Raw genomic sequence first — 15098 nt, forward strand, 5'->3', positions numbered from 1 at the left:
TCTTTAAATTACACAAATTGTTGATGTCCTTGAAGAACTGGGTTAGAATCAAATGGGTTCAGTCTTTTTAGTTTTATCTTCTTCATGCACATTATTGAAATGCGAAGACTCCAGTGGTTATGAGGCTGAAGTTGTACATGCTGCCCCCCACTTCCCCGCTGTCTCTCTCCATTCTTATCCCCTATCCCAGTGATGGCGAACCTTTTAGAGACCGAGTGCCCAAACTGCAACCCAAAACCCACTTATGCATTGTCGGGTGCCAGGTGGGTGTGGCCCATTGGGTGGGCGTGGCTGCGGTGGTAACAGGCAGACTGGGTGGGACTAAAAAGTTCAATCAATCAATTCCAACTTTGCAAGATCTTTTTTTTTCCCATGAGAAGTTGAAATTGACTGATTGGTTGAACCTTTTTTTTTTTTGTACACGACAGCGGAGGCCTAAAGCGAAAAGATTTTATAAAACCCAGCTGAAGGCCTAGGACTGGGGCGATGGTGCGCGTGCCCACAGAGAGGGCTCCGAGTGCCGCCTCTGCCACCTGTGCCATAGGTTCGCCACCACTGCCCTATCCCATTTTTCTCTGGTCTCCCTCTGTTGAGCATGAACATCTGTAGACCTGCAGTCCTGGAGCATGTGGAGGAGCACTGTCTTTTTGTTCAGTCAAGCATACGGACAATGCTTCTTTAGATGTCCCTGCTAAGTATGAGTTTGGGAAGAAGGCAGGTGAGTACATTTGGATTGATCTTCATCTCTGTCCTCCCCACTTTAACTCTTCCAAGTTCACTAAGATCCAGAAGAGCTAGTCTGACCTTGTAATGGATGAAAGGAATAGCTTTGAGGGACAAGAACAAGAGCCACTACCAAGTCAATTCCAACCCAAGTCTAGAGGAGAATCATAATCTGAGAAATTGTCTAACACAAGACCATTCTCAGACGGATTCTCAGACGGATAAAGGGAGTGGCAAGATTCCGTTACCACAACGTTATAATACAAGTAGTATTGGCAAAGTCTGTCCCTATAGGCAATCCAGAAGATGCTATGGTAAATGGCCATATCTCTGAAAGGTACTTGGACTGGTTAGGAAGGCAACCAAAATAGCTTTGGGAACTTTGGAAATGTTTCATAATAAGCAGCAGGATTAAAGTTCAGATCTTTGGAACTTAGATCATTGTTTTGTCTAGTCTTTTGTACAATACTATTTATGTCAGTTGTGGCAGTGACTTACTATTTTGCTATAAACTGAAATTTGAACATTTGTTTTTAACCTTTGTAATGCAGTTGAGCATATACAAAGTTACTAAAGCAGATTATCTAATTTTGCATTCTTAATAGCAAAAATATAAAATTAATAAAATGTAAATCTAGTAACATAATAATTTATTTTAATAGTCTTCTTGCAACTTAATTTTAATACAACAACTTAAAAATGGAAAGTGCAGTATTTCCAAATTTTCATTTAGTATTTGTCAAAATCATTGGTTATAAATTTGATTATATGGACCTGCCATTTTCAGTAATACTGCTTCTATGCCCAATTGAATTCTTGCTGACCCTTGCACAAGCATTGAAATCTTTCAGCTATGCCTGGAATTTCAAGAGTATAAGACATAGCAATGAAAAGATATCAGTTTGTATACATTCATGTATGATGATAATGTTTAATCTCAAGCATCAAAGGAAGTATTACCGATAAGTATGTGTTGCTACAGAACTTTAAAATGAAGCTTTATCTTCCAACAGGATGAGTATTCCATATTTCCTCAGACCTATTCCATAGACATCAATGGCTACATTCTTGTTTACTCAGTCACTTCAATAAAAAGGTAAATTATATTCCTATCTTTGTTGTCTAATTTTGAACTCTTGTAATCTGTGTTTCAGTTTTTCCACAATCTGTGTTTATAGACTGGTTGTCTTTATATGAGTTACAGCACATAAGCTAAAATACATACTATAATGGAAGGCTTAAAAACAGAAGAGCTGAATTGTATTTTATGCCTTTCCCTCAAGATGCCAATTTCAGCACTGTTCCTCACCAGTTTGAATCTACAAGGAAAAATATGTGGTCAGAACAGAATCTGTGCTATCTAATGTCAAAGTGACCTTTTAATAAAGTTAGGGTATAAGTTGAGTAAAGGCTGTTAGTACAATTACAATCAGATTTAGAGTACATGTTTAAAGTATGGGCATCTGAGATCTTCATAGTCTAAACACTGGGACTTCTAAACTGCCTATGTGAGAGTTCTGAATTATCTCGAGGTTATCCACTATTTTAGATAATATATTTTAAAATTAAACAAAGGAACAAGCAAAAATATCCAATGATTATACAGGAACTTGAAAAGGAACTTTCTGACCTACTTCTCACACTTTGCCCTAGTAAGCAAGGGGTGATAATGTATTCCAGTACAGTACTGAATTCTCCACTAATTTGGCATTTGTTCTTTTTTGCCTCCTGAAGGAAAAACCTTGGTGTTTTCTCAAAACAGTTAAAACTTGAGAAGCTAAATCCCATTACTCTCTATATAACATTTTTTCAACTTTAGTTCATTCATATATATACAACATATATATATATATGTTGTGACATTCCCAATCTACAGCTGCGGTGATTGCAAGTATAAAATAAGGCAGGCAGCAGAGTTAAGGCTCATATAGACCTCCTTATTGAGGCTTGTGGCCCGGGATGTATTATACAGGGCAACAGAGAACACTTTAATGGACCAAATAACCTCAGCTTCTGAATTGGTACTGAGGCCAGCATTGGAAATTTCCTTTGCTGGAACGCTGCTTCATCTGATGGGACTCAATTATCACTTTCTAATATGTGCGTGTTCTTAGCTGCAGGGGATAGAAAACCTTTTATCTTTGTTTTTTAAAAAATGTTTAAAATAGGTTTCTGGCATTGCAGCTAGTTGGAGAATTAATAAAAGTTGTGATGCGGTAATCTTTGGTTTCCAAATTAATATGCTGAAAACTTTTGAGAGACTTCTTACATGCAAATGATCTTTTTTTATTAAAGCCTTTTCTTTCTTTAGAATACCTGCAGTAGCTTTCAACAGATCTGTTTATTGATTTCAAATATTAGTTTCATAAGGAGGTTTCGCCCCCACAATAATTGATCTTGTATGGCCAAGTATTTATAGGGCTATATCCTCTTTCCCACTGACCTTGATGGGCTTAAGGGGGTTACCACTCTTGCCTTAGCCTGCTTTACGCTTTACGCTTGCAAGGTGCTGGCTTCCAAACTCTGTGGGTGCCCAGCCTTTCCATTGTCATCCTCTCATGGAAACATGGAAAACTGATGACAGAAAACGACTTAGTGGTTCATCAAGTGTAGGGTTTCCTGCCTGAGCAGGGGGTTGGACTCGATGATCTCCAAGGTCCCTTCCAACTTTATTACTATTACTATTATTAAATCTGCCCTTTGGGTTTTTGTTGTTGTTGTTAACATTTTGTGTCCAATTAGAATTTTTTTTTAAGAGAAAATGCTGTGATTTTTGAAAATCTAAGAAATATGTATAGCTTTTTAACATTTTTGAATTAAAATGAAATCTCATGGGATTATGTGATAGATCCTGGTTCCTGTAATATTTGACTATTTCCTTTTATTTCATAGCATCCATAAGTGTCATGTTTCTTAATCCCATTTACACAGTACAACTTATGATCACAATTGAGACCAGAATTTCCATCTCTAGTCAACAGAGTTGTTAAATGAGCTGCACCAAATTTTATAACTTTTTTGCCACAGTTGTTAAGTGAATCACTATGGTCACTAAGTGAATCATATAGCTGTTATGTGAAACTGCCTCCACTGACTTGGCTTGTCAGAAGCCAGCTAGAAAGTCACAAATGGGGATCACATGACCCTAGGACTCTACAACCATCATAAATACATGCCAGTTGTCTGAATTTTGATCACATGACAATGAGGATGCTACAACACCTGTTAAGTACAAGAACTGATACTAAGACACTTTTTTAGCACTGTCTAACTTTGAACAGTTATTAAATGAATGATTATAAGATGAATATACAGGTTTTACTTACTTAGCCTGAAATATTTGTCCTGCATTGTGGTATTATTACCCTTTTCTGCCTTTCCTTTGTTCCCATCTGGGTTTCCTTTCTTGGCATTTTATTTCTTTGTTTTTATGTTTACTTGTATTGTTTTGATTTTTAATGTTATTAATGTTTTTAACAATTTGTAAACTCAGACTTTCTGGGAGTAGGGCAATGTATAAATTTTAATAATGTTAATGTAAAATAGCCCCCTTATTTTGAATGTGCAATGATTCTATTTAATTGTTATGAGATTTTACCATTTTTTAAAAACTCAAATTCAAATACAGCCCGATTAACATTTCTTGTCATGGATAAGTTGGGCTAAAGACTAATTAACCATTTCAAAATGTACCTATATGTGAACGTTACCATTCTCAAGTTTTCACTGATTATGTTGGACTAATTTTTTCCAGGTCTGGCTTGACACTGGAGCTCCAGGTCACCAAATCTCTTTCTGCTCCAGAAAACCCACTGCCAGAAATGACCCAATCTCCCTGGAAGGTTTCAGTTGGCTCTCTGGAAAGACAGAATATTATTTACAGAAATATCATCCTTATTTTTCACATTTATTTCTAGGCAAAAAGACACTCTAAGAATTTAATAAAGTCATTTGATCTATTTAAAACTATTTGTAGACTGGGTAGAAATGTTACAAGTGTAACTTTGATTGTCAGATATAATGTCATCCTTTTATTTTGCAGTTTTGAAGTGATTAAAGTTATCCATGGCAAATTACTGGACATGGTGGGAAAAGTCCAGTAAGTACCAACACAGTCATTTTCATTCCATGTTTCATTTTTTAAAATTTTGCAGTTGTTTTACTTATGCATTCGATTCAATTCTGAAATGAGTTGTATGTTTTTTTTCCCACAGGATTCCCATTATGCTGGTTGGGAATAAGAAAGACCTGCATATGGAACGGTATTGAATATTTCCTTTTAAACAAGGAAGGTTCTGCTGCAATCATGTTAAACTTTATTTTAAGTTTAATAGCAGTATTTAGGGGTCTTCATACAGCCAGGGCAATCCCATTCCATGAAATATTTTTCTCCTCCAATGTATTATCTTGGAGACAAAGTTTTCAGCTGATTCTTTTTCCTGGCCTTTATTTGTCTATGCTTGTAAAAACCCAACTAAGCTTGGATCATTGGCCAGTCAATGACCTATTTAGCTGACGGCCGGGCCGCCAAGGACATGCTATATTTATCCTACATTTATCACTTTTTCCAAGGGTCTTAGGGTTATTCAGGTTCAATCTCACAGGCTCCCTATGTAGCTGGTTAGGTTAAGACCACATAAGAGGTTCAGGTTCACCCAGTGATCTTCACAGGATATGAAGGAAATCTAATGTTACCTAAATTCTTGACTTGCTTTCTAGTTCTACAATGAGTCCATGTGGAACTCAAGTTTGTGCGTGCCCACACACTCACTCTTTGTGGGGCAAGTAGATGAAAATGTGCAATTGTGAAAATGAAGAATATTTTTCATTGCAGTAAGGCTTAATCAGAGATAGATCTGGGTTAGTAGTTCATTGGCAGCTGTATTTGTCAGACAGATTGCTCTAATAAAGTTTTGTTTTCTCTCTTTTGGCAGTGTTTTATTACCTTTTGCTTCTCTTTGCTTGTTTTATCGAACTTGAGGTTTTCCATGGCACATCATTTCATGCATTACAATTATTCTTGAAAATGTTATTTACATCCCTTGCTGCTTATTCAGGTTATTCTTAGATACCAGGGTCATTGTTGCCACTGCTACATCTAGCAGTACTGCTGCTTTTCAAGATGCTTGCAATAACCTGAATAATATGGCTATCATTGACAACATGTAGTGTTTCTTCATTGTGTGTTGTGGCAGTAAAGCTGCAGAGGTTTCCCCCTGTCTCAACTGCTTTCTCTAACCTGACATTCCCCAAATGCATTGGGATACAACCCCCATAATTTCTTGCACTTGACTTGTTGGGTTCCATAACAGTGATTGTCCAAGAAAAATTGTGATAGCTGGAAAAGTTGTTTAGGGTCAGAGATATTTATATTTGCTTGTGTGCGGCTTGGGGCTGGGCTAGTTGAAGGACTTTCTCTCCCCTATTACATCCACCTACAGGATGGGGAGACAAAGCTTGTTATGGATCCGATCAATTAGGGATGTATATCTGACGGGATCACAAAAAGGGTCTTCTCAGTGTTGGCCCCTTCTCTATGGAACATAATCCCCCCCCCAAAGTATGGTTAGCCCACACCCCATTGTTTTTCCAAAATGCTCTAAAACCTGGTCTTGTCAGCAGGCTTGGGACCCCAAATGGAGACAGAAACAATCAAATAACTGATTTGATTGTGTTTTTGTACCAAAGGAGGTGAATATAGATATTTTTAATGGATTTTGATTACATGGTGCATTTTTTAAATGTTGTTATTTGCCCAATATCTGTGTGAATTGGGTGGCTATATAATTGTAGTTGACTTACAATCACAACTGAGCTAAAAATTGCCATTGCTGAGTGAGAAAATTGTTAACAGACATTTGCCTCATTTTATGACCTTTCTTGCCATAGTTAAGTGAATCATTGCAATTAAGTTAGCAACCGAGTTGTGAAGTGAATTTGGCTTCTCCTATTGATTTTGCTTGTCAGAAGGTCACAAAAGTTGATCACATCACCCTGGGACATTGCAACTGTCGTAAATATGAATCAGTTGCCAAATATCTGAATTTTGATCATATGACCATGGGGATGTTGAAACAGTTGTAAATGTGAAAATGTCTAAGTCACTTTTTTCAGTGCCATTCTAACTTACTAAGTCAAGAACTACTTGTATAAATTTATTTAATAAATAAAATATATATTTAATGCTTCAGCCAGAACTGCTAATTATGATAACAAATTCTTCTGTTGTTACTTCACATTTTTAATATTCTTTTAGAAGAAAGATTCCCAAAGAATGACCCTTTCTGAACTGGTCAGTACAGCACTCTGCAAAGTGTATGGCATTTCTCTAATGGGTCCAATTTACTATTCCAAAAATAACACACAGCAAATTACTTGTGAAGCTGTTGTAATGTGCAATTGGAGATGGTGCCTAAATTGTTGCTACCAAACAGTTGTGATCATTTGTGAACGTATAATGTCACTCTATTATCTGAATATCCCTTTCCTTGTGTGTGTGTGTGTGTGTGTGTGTGTGTATTCCTTCTCAGCAATATGCGGGTTGCATAACCCTGTAATGAAAAGGACTACAGATTTTTTTCCCATGCAGTGTTGACCACGGTCACATGGTCAAAATTCAGACGCTTGGGAACTGGCTCATATTTATGACAGTTGCGGTATCCCAGGGTCATGTGATCATCATTTGCGATCTTCTGACAAGGCTACAAAAATATCACACCAGGACTCCAGGCCCAAACTACCATTGAACTTCAGGATGAGCGGATGGGTCTTCTCCCTATCATGAGTCCCTCACAACAAATTGCTTTTTCCAATCTCTGCTCCAGGGTGATCAGCTATGAAGAAGGGAAAGCTTTAGCAGAATCATGGAATGCAGCTTTTCTGGAATCTTCTGCTAAAGAAAACCAGGTAACAAAATATATATTCAAATCCCATTTTTGAAATTGAGTAAGAGAGATGGAACAATCTCAAGAGCCTGTAAAAATATTATAATAATTATTATTAAAACTTGTATGTCACGCAATTCTCAACAACTCTGGATAACAGCAATAAAGCAGCTTTCAACCTCATACAACTTTGTGCAGCAATCCAGTCAGTTAGTTTGTGGATGTGCAGAAGGTAAAACAATTTGTGCTTTATTTCATTTTTGTGGGGTCGTTTTGCTTCTATTTTCATTTATATTAAAAGTGAATATATGCCACACATTTTAAAAGTATATCCCATGTAGTTAAATGCTGTTTCTATTGTAGCAACATTCTTACTTGGTCATATAGACACATATTTGGTTGCATTCATAACTTGATGCTATTCCAATTAGACATTTAACTGAAACAAGATACAGGGAATCATCCATTTTAGAAATTTGATAATATGTGTTTTGTAATTCATTTTAGACCTTTCTTCTGTGTTGCTTTTATTTTTACAGTACCTGAGAAAGGAAACATATTCTAAACAGGCTTAAACAAAAAATTTGTCCCAGCATTTGGGATTCCTCTCTCCTTCCCTCTGACTTTCTTTTTCTTTTTAAATTCATTTCAGAGCTTGCTCTCTTCTTCCATTATTTCTCTAGTTGGATCTGCTGGTTAATCAAAGTAGATATGTTGGAAAATGGGAGATGAATTCTCTAAATCAGTTTTCCTACAACCTACTAATGACCCCTTTTTAAAGAGGGAAAATTCAAGACTGCCATTTACTTGACTTTCTGTCACAAATCACCATATGTTACCCATTTCAGCCAGTGAGGTTATTGTGAAATAACAGACATCAGAAACTGAATACAGCCACTTGATTCCAATTGCCTAAATTTTGTAAAATGTAAGAGGAGATAAGGTAAGAATCACTATTTTCCGTGGCACATCAAGGAAGTTTAAGTTAGAGTGTGAGATGAAAAGCTATCATGAAGTGGAATACTAATTCAAGGGTGCTTACACCTTGGCATCTTTAAGTCTTGTGGACTTCAACTCCCAGAATTCTCCAACAAGCATAGATCATTCCATTTTGAAGTAAACTGAAAAGGATATTACTAGTTTTTCACTCAATCCTATGCAGCCTTATGTCATGGGGTTTGAACCTGGATTAATAATTATATTGAATCCAGCAATAGTAATTTATAACATGCTCAACAAATCACAAACTACTGCTTATCTATTAAGATGAAAATAGATTTTCCTTGTTTCTAAACTCCTGATTAAATAATAATAATAAATTATTTTTGCCGAAACAATATTCCTAGAGGTTTTTTTCCTAAAGAGAAACACTTGCAGATTTGAAATCTATGTAGAAAAAATGTTGATTAATTGTTAATACAGTTTGGGATTGTGCTAAAGAAATGTTCAGGAGAAATAAATTTATTAACTTCTTATGGACCATTTATATATAGAGAGAATGCACTGATATGGTGAATATATTCAATTGATTTTAGATTTTAAAATGTTACATGAGACCATATGCACATCTGGCCATAAATGAAAAAGTTCAATTATTTGTCATATTACATTTTTAAGATGTCCAAGGGATCATTTGAATCCATGGAACAAATTAGGAAGGAAGCCCAATTCAAAATTACACCTTGTTGACAAATAATTATTACAATATCAAGAGGCAGGCATTGAATTTGCTATTGGGTTAAGTCAAAAATGTTGAGAGATTGTTTCTCACCAAAATCTTGGGCTACTCTAATTACTGAAACCAATATTGTCCCCTAGTGCATTTTCTGGGTAGTTATTTCTTCTTCAGTCCAACCTTTTAAATACATTTCAATGTGTGTTTTAAAAACAATGGAGGCAAAAATGCTACTGAAAATCAATGGCATGGTAAGAGGCAGTTTATTTTAATCAGGCTATGGAAGGCCAGTATTGGTAGAAAATCTGTAGTTCCTAGGTTGTTCTTCCTGTGTATTCCTTACTGTAGCTTCCCTCAACTTGATGATTTCTAGATAGGCTAAGATTACATTTCTCTAAATTTGCTGCCAGAACCTCCATGGTCTCTGTGGCTTTCAAAGAACCTAATGCACCCCCTTAACAACTAGACCAAACTGGCATTGGGTATTACTCATACTGTAGTTCTAACATAAAAGGAGGAACTCTGCACAAGGTGCTTTGGATTCTTAGAGGATCTCTTTCTGTTTTCTTCTTTCAGACTGCTGTGGATGTTTTCCGGAGGATAATTTTGGAAGCAGAGAAGATTGATGGTGCATCTTCACAAGGGAAATCATCCTGCTCAATGATGTGACTGCACACTGGAGGCTGTAAAGTGGGGATATGTCTTCTCTCTAAAGAAGCAAACTGTCTGTTCCCCTCACAGTGAAACTACGCTTTCTATTCTGTTAACTTGAACTATATACACTCAATTTGAGACTTTTCCCTTCTGATTATGTTAAAGTCTGACTCAGAAAGGCTTCATTTTCATTTTCAAATTTTAAGCAATCATATTTTCAATTTATATATTTCTTAATATTATGACCAAGATTTTATTGGCATTAATTTTTAAATGTAATTGGATTAGAATAATCATCCAGATGAAGCATATTGTTACACTACTAACTAGGCTTAAATATCAGTGTTTCTTTGTGTTCAATGTATACTTGTAAATAAAATACTGCAAATTAGGTTTGCCCTTTGTGGAGGTTCTTTCAGGATTCCAATTCTTTGCATATTAACAATGCTTTTCTTCAGTTTCCCTGATAATACAATTCAGTATGGCATTTCTGAACTCTGATGGTATATGTCAAAGAAAATTCTCAGAGATAACTTAGAATCATAGGTCAGGAAGGGACTTTGAAGATCTTCTAATCCAACTCCCTATCCAAGGCAGGAGACCTTATTGCAGCAGTTCTCAACCTATGGGTCGCGACCCCTTTGGGGGTCAAACGACCCTTTTACAGTCGCCTAAGACCATCGGAAAACACATATCGATGGTCTTAGGAACCTGACTTGCTTTCAACTCCCCCTAAAATTCTTCATTCAGGCAGGCTTCCAGAGTTCAGTGGCAGGATGCAGGTAACCCCTCCCCCCTGTCCTGCCGTCTCCTATGGCACCACACTGCTCCGCGTCCCGCACCTCAAGCCTCCGTGGCACGGAACCACTGGCATCCCCAATGCGTCCCCATGCAAGCCCTGGCAATTGCTCCAGCCGAAGAAGTGGGAGGCCGCCGTGATGCCGATCTGCGCCCATCAGCTGGTGACCCCCTGAATGTGCGCTTGTCAGCTGGGAGGTCTGGCAACAGAGCCGGCCGGCGTGGAGGGCGATGGGGAGGTGGCGGCTCGGGCTGGTTCCCGCCTGCCTGCAAATGTCGAGCCCACGGGGCTCAACACAGAGTTGACGGTCCAACATAACTTCCCTCCTCGGATGAGAAAGAAGGAATCTCTCCCGCTCGTGTCCCTTTCCCCCCCTCCAAGCGACAACAGGAGGTTGCAGACAACTAAGTCAGCCAGTGCAGGAAGCCCTGGAATGGCCAGTCCAGGGTGCCTGGTTGCAGTGCTGGATGTCTTTTGCTCCTCCTAGAAGCCGGTGGTTCAAACTTCAAGCTAGCTACTGGGCGCCTATTTGCACTTTTTTTTTTTTTTTTTTTTTTTTGAGTACTTGTCTGCCAACCCACCCCGTCTGTAAAAGAAAAAGTCTTCCACTCAAGTATAAGGAGAGGGAGAAAGGAAGAGGGAAGGAGAGAAATAGAGGGAGAGGGAGGGAGAGGGAGAGAGAAGAGGAGAAAAAAGGAGAGAGAAATGGGGCGAGGGAGAGAGAAAAAGGGAGACAGGGAGAGAGAAAGAAAGAAAGGGAGAGATTAAATTAGTAACATGGTTGTTAAGTGAATCTGGTTTCCCCCATTAATGTTGCTTGTCAGAAGGTTGCAAAAGGTGATCACATGACCCTGGAACAATGTGACCATCATAAATATGAATCAGTTGCCAAGCATCGAAATGTAAATCACATGACCCTTGGGGATGCTGCAACGGTCATTAAGTGTGAAAAATGGTCATAAGTCACTTTTTTCAGTGCCGTTATAACTTTGAACAGTCACTAAGCCAGTGATTCTCAACCTGTGGGTCAGGACCCCATTTGGGGTCGAACGACCATTTCACGGGGGTCGCCAAACAACGCAGTCCGCCATTTTTTCCCCCCTTTTCCTTAGCTGTGCTACTCCCTTTTATTCTATTGGCTTTTGAAAGCCAATAGAATAGACTCTCTTGAATAGAGTCTAATTCTATTGGCTTTCAAAAGCCAAAAGGAATTGTCCAGGCTGTCTCTGCCCTGCTGAGCCTGCCAAAAGTACCAGTCTGCAAACGGTGCTGCACCAGTTGAGTAGTCCTCGACTTATGACCGGTTGAGTAGTCCTTGACTTACAACCGGTTGGGGGTCGTGTCATTAAAAAGGTTGAGAACCACTGCACTAAGCAAACTGTTATAAGTCAAGGACTACTTGTATCCTGCATATCAGATATTTACATTACAATTCATAATAGTAGCAAAATTACAGTTATGAAGTAGCAACGAAAATAATTTTATGGTTGGGGGTCACCACAACATGAACTGTATTAGAGGGTCGTGGCATTAGGAAGGTTGAGAACCACTGCCTTATTGCATCCTGGACAAATGACTGTCTAATCTTTTCTTGAAGATATTCTACTGATTAATTGTTCTCACTGTCAGAAATTTTCTCCTTCCTTGTATGTATGTCCCATTGACAAGCTTACACCCATGACTTTTTGTCCTGCTTCCTGGTGCCCTGGAGAATAAATCAATCCCCTATTGTCAGTGACAGCCCCTGAGGTACTAGAAGACAGCTATCATATCACCCTTAGTCCTTCTCTTGTATAGGCTAGGCCAGGAGTAGGCAACGTTGGCTCTTTTATGACTGGTGGACTTCAACTCCCAGAATTCCTGAGCCAGCCATGTTGAGGGGAAAGGGAGAGTTTCCAAGCTGAGCCAGGTTGGCTCAGGAATTCTGGGAGTTGAAGTCCACAAGTCATAAAAGAGCCAAGGTGGCCTACCCCTGGGCTAGACACACTAGCTTTCTCTGCAGTTCATTGTACAATTTAGTCTACAGACTCTTTATTATCTTGGTTGCTCTTCTCTGCACACTTTCCAGGTCCTCAATTTCATTTTTGTATTGTGGTGACTTAAAAAATCTGAAAGATTTTGATTGATTGATTGATTGATTTACAGACTTACATGGTTACCTCTCTCATACAGTGAATTTGGGAAGCTCACAACAATCCATAAAAATTAGCTAAAAGAAAAGCTCCCTTCTCCCAGATACAAGATCAAGCAGCCTCCCAGCAAAAGCCTCATCCTAGCCCATCTGGGGTGCTTGGGGGAAGAGACAGATCTCACAGTCCTCTGGAAGGTTTAAAAGGTGGGATTCCCTCAGATCTCAGGTGAGAGATTGTCTCAAAGGGCTGGGAAGACATATTTCTAAAATTCCACCAGGTACCCACATTTAAGAGAGAGGTCCTGAAGTGCCACCACCACCTTATCTAACCTAGTAGGACAGGTAGATACCTTCAGGGAAAAGTAGTCCTGCAAATAATCAGGCCCTGTGCCTTTACAGGCAATAATCAAGCAGCTTGAGGAAAGCAACTGGGAATCAGTGCAGCTGACACAGCAGTGGTATTACTTGGCTCCCAAAACTGCACATGCTACTACATTCTGCACCAGTTGAAGCTATCAAATCGTCTTCAATGACACTTCCATGGAGAATGCATTGTAGCAATCCAAATGGAAGGTGATTAAGGCATGGGTGACAGTGAGCAAGTGCTTCAGGTGTCAAAAATCATTTCAGCTGGCAAGGAACTTTCATAAGCAGGAGGGGGGGGGGGAATAACACTCCAGAAGATGAGTGCAATCACACAATTGAAGACTCAGCTACATGTAATCCAAAAAATGGGACAGATCTTCAATTGCAAAATTGCTACTGCCATCTTGATCCACCCCCACCCTGGATATGTCCTTAATGACTGGCTCTCACTGTGTGGGCAAATCATTAATTCTTTGGTGATTATATTCTAATTTGGCATTACATGTGTATTTGCTTTTTTAACTTCTTGGGAGACACATTGTTTTTTTCCTTTGGGGTTTCATATTCTTGTGAAGATCATTTTCACTTTGCAGACCCTTTGCTCTCTGAAATAAGGTCTACTCTGAAAATGGCATGACAAACTTTCCTGTATAGCTTATCCTGCTACAGCAGACTGTTGTGTGTGAGAGTAAGTCAATTGACCACAACCACTGTAGATGCATTTAAGCTGATGCTTTTCATCCTGACAAGAGTTAATGGAAACAGACTGCAGAATAATTGTTTTAAATTGCCAGGTATTTTACATGTTAGCCATTGTGATCTTTGCTCACTTAATAGATCCCACATGTAGTATTATAATACAATTCAGCCATGTAAAGTTGCAGTTAGGCAGAAAATCCAAATCACTTTCCTTGATGATGCGTCTTGCTTTTGTCTCATGGCTGTAAAATATTTTTGGGGTGAATCTTTGCTAATTGGAAAGAGCAGGAATTTATTTCTACATACTGCCATTTAATTTTGCTCCAAGAAGAAATTAGGACATTACAGATTCTGGACCATAAGGCTTAGAAATGGGCAAATCTGAACCAGTATTTTAGGTTAAGATTATTTTGGAACTATAGCAAAATTTGATAATACAATTTGTTCTTAACAAAGAAGGGATTAGCATGTGCTTCTCCAAATAGCTTGAGTGCAATACAAGTGAGGGAAGTTAGCCCAGAGAAGGAAATATTAAAAGGGCAGAAAAATATATTTTTCCTCAAAAGGATTTTTTAAAACCAAACCTGGCCCCAAATCTATCTGTCCCAAGCAAGAGCTAGCCCCATACAAATGCAGATGTAAACCCATCAGAAAGTTGAAGCCAGAGCACTCAAGAAGACAAAGAGAAGATCTGCACGCCCCACCCAAACTCTAGGAGTCATTAGCCCCATCATCTGGGAAGCAGGATATATAATAGGATTAAACCACAGATATCAAGGCCTAGAAAAACACTCAGAAACAGCTTCAAGGTTCATGCCACAGGAACAGGAAACTATTCCAAACAATTCCAAACTATTCCTACTGCCCATGTGCTCAACTCTTTCTTGCAAGGACCATCTTTCTGCTTCTTCAATAAACTGTAACCTTCTTCCCAAAGCAGTCACCATGTTGCTTATTTATCCCTGGCTTGGATGAACCAGGATGAAGACTTACTTCTGACATAAGTAATCCACAACAGAGCCACAATTGGGACTTAAACTTCTATTACTAAGCAAGATGGTTGCTGAGTCATACCTGATTTTACAACCTTTTTGCTATGGTTAAGCAAATCAGTGATTGTTAAGTAAAGCACACGGTTATTAAAGGGTCCAGCTTCTACTGTCAGAA

The 15098-nt window shown here is 38.6% G+C and overlaps 1 protein-coding gene across 1 annotated transcript in view; it reads left to right on the forward strand.

Annotated features, from left to right (window-relative positions):
- Positions 1–10328, forward strand: part of RHEB (Ras homolog, mTORC1 binding) — a 31771-nt gene extending 21443 nt beyond the window's left edge. The window contains exons 4-8 of the mRNA XM_039348403.1: positions 1737–1819; positions 4766–4822; positions 4938–4985; positions 7548–7629; positions 9859–10328. Coding sequence (XP_039204337.1) covers positions 1737–1819; positions 4766–4822; positions 4938–4985; positions 7548–7629; positions 9859–9951 — 363 coding nt within the window. The 3' untranslated portion in view covers positions 9952–10328. The remainder of the gene's footprint in view (positions 1–1736; positions 1820–4765; positions 4823–4937; positions 4986–7547; positions 7630–9858) is intronic.
- Positions 10329–15098: the final 4770 nt, after the last annotated feature.

This window comes from Crotalus tigris, unplaced genomic scaffold (genome assembly GCF_016545835.1).
Source record: "Crotalus tigris isolate CLP2741 ecotype Arizona unplaced genomic scaffold, ASM1654583v1 scf7180000018151.1857312, whole genome shotgun sequence".
NCBI classification, from domain to species: Eukaryota; Metazoa; Chordata; class Lepidosauria; order Squamata; family Viperidae; genus Crotalus; species Crotalus tigris.